We start from the raw sequence: 7487 nt of genomic DNA on the forward strand, positions 1-7487 counted from the left end.
ACTTTTTCAGCACATAATTTTAAGCATAAGTTTTTCTTGTAACTAAGCCAAAATAACTGAATAAACTAAGCAATTCTTGAGGGAAGAGGAACCTGAATCATTAAATAATTATTTCAAGCTATAGCCTTATTTAAAATAACCTATACAATGAAATTAAGTAAATATTATTTTACTTCATACCTAGGTTCTGTGTAAGAAAGATCTTCTACTTAATGGACAACTTAACATCTTAATTGACATAATTCTTTAGATGATAGTATGGTTCTGAAATATGAATCACAACAGGCTTGAAATGGACCTTCCATAATTAACATATAACAATAAATCATTCCACACTCAGCCCCACCTCACCCTTAATTCAGCTTTTATTTTCTTCTTTATATATTTTAAAACTTTTCATTTTACAAGTTTTAGGTTTATAGAAAAGGTGCAAAGATAATTCAGAGCATTCCTATAAATCCCATGATCCACTTTACCACTGTCAACAGCTTTCATCACTATGGTACATTTATCACAACTAATGAATATTGGTATGTTATCATTAACTAATAAATTCTGTACTTTATTCAGATTTCATTAATCTTTCCCTAATGTACTTGTGTCCTAGGGTCCCATCCAGACCATCAAATTACATCATTTCTCCTTAGGTTCCTCTCGTCTGGGGCAGTTCCTTAGAATTTTCTTGCTTTTGATGACCTTGACAGTTTTGAAAAGTACTGGTCAGATATTTTGTAAGATGTCCCTCAACTGGGATTCACGTGGTGTTTTTCTCATGGTTAGATTGTGTTTATGGGTTTTGGGAGGACAACACCATAGATGTAAAGTACCATTCTCAACACATCATATCAAGGGTACCTGCTATCAACATGACAACATGGATGATGTTAAATCTGATAACCTGGCTAAAATAATGTTTACCAGGTTTCTCTGGTATAAAGTTACTTTTTCCCTTTCTAGACTGTATTATAATGGAAGCAAGTCACTAAGCATAGCCTTTAGGGGTAAGGGAGTTATGTTACACCTCCTGAGAAGGCGATATCTAAAGAAATTTGCAATTCTTTTGTATGTGTACTGTCTTACATATCTTAGCTATCTGTTCATACATTAATTCACCTTTAGATTATAAATTACTTAAGAGTAAGTCTTTTTCATTGTATTTTCCAGAAATCTTGATATAGGCATTCAACAAATGTCTACAAATATTTAAAATTCCCAAAAGCATGTAATAAAAATTAACAGGGTATGATTCACTACTGTATCCTCAGCACCCACAATTTAGTGTCTGGATTATAATAGGTCCTCAAAAACTACTGAACTAATAAATTACAATTTTGGAATTACAGAACATAAGCATCATGAGAACAGAGATGTCTTTTTATTTAATACTGTAGCTCTGGAAAGTAAAACAGTATACATTTCCAGTTAAGTAGCCAGTAAATATTTGGTGGATGAATGAAGAAATTGAAAAAATTAACATTTTGTTTATCCACTACCCAGTATGTGTAAAAATGTTTCATATTATAATTTCCCTATAATACAGTTTAAGAGAGGAAATGATAGATTTAATGAAGAAAAAATACCTGCAAGTTTGAAAAATATTCAGTAACCTTGACTCAGTACACCCATCTTCCATTTTATACCAAGATAGCTTCCGAATTTTTCTATGCTATTTAAAACTCTGAAAACTACACTCAACACTTAGTAAAATAAAGTGTATTCAGGGCGCTTGGGTGGCTCAGTTGGTTAAGTAACTGCCTTTGGCTCAGGTCATGAACCCCGGGTCCTGGGATAGAGCCCTACATCGGGCTCCCTGCTCAGCAGGGAGCCTGCTTCTCCCTCTGCCTCTGCCTGCCACTCCCCCTGCTTGTGCTCTCTCTTCTCTCTCTCATTCTCTCTGACAAATAAATAAAATCTTAAAAAAATAAATAAATAAAGTGTATTCATTCAATATTTATCTGAAAAATATTAAATGATCCCTTATTATATTGTGTTAAATGCCAGGGATACAAAATTAAGATGCATATTATTTCTTTGCACAGAGCTTCATGGAGCTCAGTGATAAAAGGGAAAATAGGCAGCTAAATAAGTAATTACAATATTGTTTAATATATATTCTAACAGGTTAACTTGAGAGAGCAGAAAAAGATACACAGGGCACACAGTTGAGGAGGGCTTCCAGGAATAAAATACAACCAAAGTGAAGAAAAAATAGGAGTTGACTACACCCAGCATGAGAAGATAAAAGGGACATGTTAGGAAGCACATTTGAGCGGAAGCACATTTCTTTCCTCTGGGCTAAAAAATGACACAGGTGAGTGCGAGAGAGGTAAGGCTAAAGAAGTGAGTAGGAGCCACCATATGAAAGGCCTTCTGTACCATTCCTTAAGTGAATGGAATCCAATAAAGAGTTTTAAAGTAGAGGAGTGACATGATCAGATATAAATTTGAAGGAAAAAAACCAACTCATCCTGAACTCATGCTGTGGGAAATAGAATGGAAGGGAACAATAATGGATACAAGGAACCCAGATGGGAGGCTGTTTTTTTTTTTTTAAAGATTTTATTTATTTATTTGAGAGAGAGAGACAGCGAGAGCAGGAATACAAGCAGGGGGAGTGGGAGAGGGAGAAGCAGACTTCCCGCTGAGCAGGGAGCCCGATGTGGGACTTGATCCCAGGACCCTGGGATCATGACCTGAGCCGAAGGCAGACGCTTAACGACTGAGCCACCCAGGCGCCCGGGAGGCTGTTTTGAAAGACAGTGGCCTAGACTAGGAATGGCAAAGGAATGGGAAGTAACAAATGAATTCATGCACTGTTTAGGAGGCAGAATCAACAGATTTGGGTAATGTATTAAAAGGCAGAGTCTGAGTGAGGGGAAAAGATGAAGATGTATAACACTATCAATCACTAAGATGATGAGCTATTACTGACAGGCAGGATGGCATAAAAAGATAATGATTTCTGTTTGTAAGATGCTGAGTCTGATAACATCAAAACCTGACTGCTGGGGTGCCTGGGTGGCTCAGTCCTTAAGTGTCTGCCTTCGTCTTGGGTGATGATCTCGGGGTCCTGGGATCAAGCCCGCATTGGGCTCCCTGCTCAGTGGGAAGCCTGCTTCTCCCTCTCCCATTCCCCCTGCTTGTGTTCCCTCTCTTTCTGTGTCTCTCTCTGTCAAATAAAATCTTAAAAAAAAACCAGACTGCTACATGGGTCTGGAAGTCATGAGAAAAATAAAGGCTAGAGATAGAACTTGGAAAGTAATCAGTATATAGATAGAATTGAAATAAAGGCATAAATGAGATCACCTAGAATAAAGTGAGGAGTAGGAAGAGTACAAAGCATGGGCGGAAGTTGAAATGCTGAAGACTAATGTTTAAGAGGTGCTAAAACATGCTATAGAATATGCCAGTGTTTGTACCAAGGGCAACATCAATAAAGCAGACGCAGTACAGAGCTAGCTTATAATTCTTCTAACCAAGATTGAACAGGTCCATGGGGCGCCTGGGTGGCTCAGGCGCTGGGTGTCTGCCTTTGGCTTGGGTCATGGTCCCAGGTCCTGGGATTGAGCCCCACATCGGGCTCCCTGCTCAATGGGGAGCCTGCTTCTCCCTCTCCCACTCCCCACTGCCTGCTGCTCCCCCTACTTGTGCTTGCTCTGTCAAATAAATAAATCTTAAAAAACAAAACAACAACAAAAAACAGGTCCAAGAACACAAAAGAAACACACACTATTTGAGTCTCTTCATCCCAAGAGGAGCAGGAGCAGTGTGGTCTGGCAAAAAAAACCAAAAAACCAAAAAAGCAATACAAGAAAAAGATGATGTGTGTTGGCTCTACCAACAACTACTTATGAGACCTAGGCAATTAAATCCCAAGTTTATTCCATGCATAAGTTGAGCTCTCAAAAGGTCCTCTATGGGGCACCTGGAAGGCTCAGCTGGTTAAACAGCTAACTCTTGATTTCAGCTCAGGCCATGATCTCAGGATCGTTGGGATTGGGCCGCACATCGAACTCCATGCTCAGCAGGAAGTCTGCTTGGGATTCTCTCCCTCTCCCTCTGCTCCCTCCCCCTGCACGAATATGCAAATACACTCTCAAATAAATAAATCTTTAAAAAAACAAAAGGTCCTTTGTAAGTCACATTCCATGAATCTATTCAGATTATTCTATAGTCAAATTAGATATACAAACAAGACTTATATATCCTAAAAGGATAGTGTATGATTGTAGAGAAGACCATGAGCTTTGGATTCAGACAAACCCAAAACTCTAATCCCTAAATTTAGTAAATTTCATTTACTAATTGTGAATGATAGCAAGGTGCTTAATTTCTCTACCAATTTGTATAGCTATAAAAAGCAGGCAATATTAAAATCTATCTCACAGAATGTTATAAGTTAATGAGATAAGGTACACCTGAAGTGCTTTTGCACAATGCCTGGTACATAAGAACACTTACCAAATGTTAGCTATTATTACTATATCAAATACACTCTAAGATATGTGTGTACACACACACACACACACACACACACTATATAGCACTTCCAATACCACGGGCCATGTAGAGCAGTGGCTGCCATAAAATAAAATATGATACAGTCAGAGAAGAGGAAAGAGAAGATGCAAGCTGATGCATCTTGGCCTCTATACCCGGTGGTCCTGCAGCAGCTGCATCTTCCATAAGTTCTCCCTCTTCTAATTCCATGTTGTTGTATTCCACATCATTTTCTCCAGACCTAAGAATATAAAAAATTCATCATTCCTACAGAGTAGGGACAATTAAAATTATTTGCCACACCTCAATGAATTTTATAACAGTAGTGCATAGCTTTCTGCTGTGAAATAAGATGGGATATATTTCTCAATACAAAAATGAGGAAAAGACTTTTGTCATTATCACATGTATGGGTAGTGTTCATGTTCAAACTACCTTTTAAAATTACTAAGGTTGGCAACATTTAATTTTTAAAATAGAAAATCTGAGAACCATTGTAAGCAGAAGAAATTATAGCTTCAAACACCACATTTTAAGGTTTAAAAAAAAAAGAAAAGATGATCAAATTACTACATATGATTAAATATTATTTTCTTGGGGCACCTGGGTGGCTCAGTCAGTTAAGCGTCTGCCTTTGGCTCAGGTCATAATCTCAGGGTCTTGGGATGGAGACCTGCATCAGGCTCCCTGCTCACTGGGGAGTCTGCTTCTCCTTCTCTCTCTGACCTTCCCCCTGCTCATGCTCCCTCTCTATGTCAAATAAATAAATAAAATCTTAAAATATTTTCTTAAAATGATATTTCAGAAAGAGGGCATTACCTCCTACCAAAGTTTTCAAAGTCTCTCCTATCAAAAAACACTATTACCTTCTTTTATTTTTAATTTAAAAAATTTTATTTACTTATTTATTTAAAGTAAGCTCTATGCCCAGTGTGGAGCTCGAACCCAAAACCCTGAGATCAAGAGTCACAGGCTCTACCAACTGAGCCAACCAGGCAACCCACTATTACCTTATTGTAATGACAAAGTACTATATGGAACAGCACTAATCAGTGCTAGTTTGGGGTATTTAAAGAAGTCACAAGATCAGTTCCCAGCTTGGAACTCTGCAGACCTGCTCCATTGACACCAGTAAAAATTATTTTTAAAACAGTCATCAAGAAAATGTGCTAAAATCTGGTAAAAACAGTGAGTCTGAGGTACTTAAACAAGGACTACTTGCTCTTTCTTCCCCTCCCAATTCAGGGATACAGAAATTCCACTCTAGACTGGCACAGCCAAGAACATAGGCCTCCCAAAAGAAGGGCTTATTTCCAGGAGGGTAAAACATCAGGATTTCTCCTCCTGCCCCTAGCTAACAGATGCTGACACTAAGGTCAGGTAAATGTGATCAAGTAGGAGGATACCTTTCTTCCATCCAGACCCAAGGCTCCACCCTTGGGTGTAGCATACTGAGAATACTGGGGCCTGAATCAGTATGCCCCAATACACTCATAAATGGAGGTCCTAGGCATGAGAAGACAAGCTGAGAAGATCTCAGGGTACAGTCTCTAACTCCCCCACCCCCACTGGTTCAACTACTAAAACGGGAGAAATTAACACACCTTTGTCCTCAGTCTAGCTTCAGAGTTCTGACTTAGATTTTCCCTGGAGGAGGAACCAGACTGAAAAACAGCCACAGAGAAATATACAGCATAAAAAAATACTCTCAAATGGAATCCCAAAAAAGATAAAAAGAATTACACAACATGGCAGAGTGGGATTTACCTCAGGAATGCAAAGTTGGTTTAAAATCCAAAAATAAGCTAACATATCATGCTAATAAAGAAAAACTACACAATCGTCTGAATAGATGCTGAGTTTAATATATTGCTTAGATGATAGATAGAAAGATAATTTGACAAAAATCCAACACACTTTTAAAATAAAAGCATTCAACTAACCAGAAATAGAAGGGAACTTCCTCAACCAGATAAAGAGCATCTACAGAAAACCCACAGCTAACACCATACTTAATGGTGTAGTTTCCCTCTAAGATCAGGAACAAGACAAAGATGTCCACTCCCACCAGTTCTATTCAACATTCTACTGGACAGTCTAGCCAGTGAACTTAGAAAAGAAATAAAAAAGCATCCAGTAAGGGGGTGCCTGGATGGCTCAGTTGGTTAAGTGTCCAACTCTTGATTTCCACTCAGACCATGATCTCAGGGTTGTGGGACTGAGCCCCACATGGAGTTCCCTGCTCAGCACAGAGTCTGCTTAAGATTCTCTCTCTCCCTCTCCCCCAACCCACATGCACGCACGTGCTCTCTAAATAAATAAATCTTAAAAAAAAAAAAAAAGCGGGGCACCTGGGTGGCTCAGTTGGTTAAGCAACTGCCTTCGGCTCAGGTCATGATCCTGGAGTCCCTGGATCGAGTCCCGCATGGGGCTCCCTGCTCGGCGGGGAGTCTGCTTCTCCCTCTGACCCTCCCCCCTCTCATGTGCTCTCTCTCTCTCAAATAAATAAATAAAATCTTAAAAAAAAAAAAAAAAAGCATCCAGTAAGTAAAACTAAGTCTATTTACAGAAGCCATATTGTATACAGAAAAACTTTAAAAATTCACTAAAAAACGATTAGAACTAAAAAATGAATTGGCAAGGTTGCAGAACACAAAACGCAACTGAATTTCCACATACTTGTAAAGAACAATCCAAAAGGGAATTTCTAAAAAATTAATTAAAAATTAATAGTATAGTATCATATGATCTCACTGATATGAGGAATTCTTAATTGCAGGAAACAAACTGAGGGTTGCTGGAGTGGGGGGTGGGGTGGGAGGGATGGGGTGACTGGGTGATAGACACTGGGGAGGGTATGTGCTTTGGTAAGCGCTGTGAATTGTGCAAGACTGTTGAATCTCAGATCTGTACCTCTGAAACAAATAATGCAATATATGTTAAGAAAAAAAAAAAGAAGAAGGTAGCGGGAGGGGAAGAATGAAGCA

At 38.7% G+C, this 7487-nt stretch overlaps 1 protein-coding gene across 7 annotated transcripts in view; it reads right to left on the minus strand.

The window, feature by feature from the left end:
* The window catches only part of TRIM37 (tripartite motif containing 37), a 141846-nt gene that overhangs the window by 24182 nt on the left and 110177 nt on the right, over nt 1-7487 (minus strand). For all 7 annotated transcript variants that reach the window (XM_081806033.1, XM_081806031.1, XM_081806027.1 and 4 more), the window contains one exon: nt 4656-4741. In XM_081806033.1, the coding sequence (XP_081662159.1) occupies nt 4656-4741 (86 nt within the window). The remainder of the gene's footprint in view (nt 1-4655; nt 4742-7487) is intronic.

The sequence above is a fragment of the Leptonychotes weddellii genome, chromosome 15 (assembly GCF_054177405.1).
Source record: "Leptonychotes weddellii isolate Sample4059 chromosome 15, ASM5417740v2, whole genome shotgun sequence".
NCBI classification, from domain to species: Eukaryota; Metazoa; Chordata; class Mammalia; order Carnivora; family Phocidae; genus Leptonychotes; species Leptonychotes weddellii.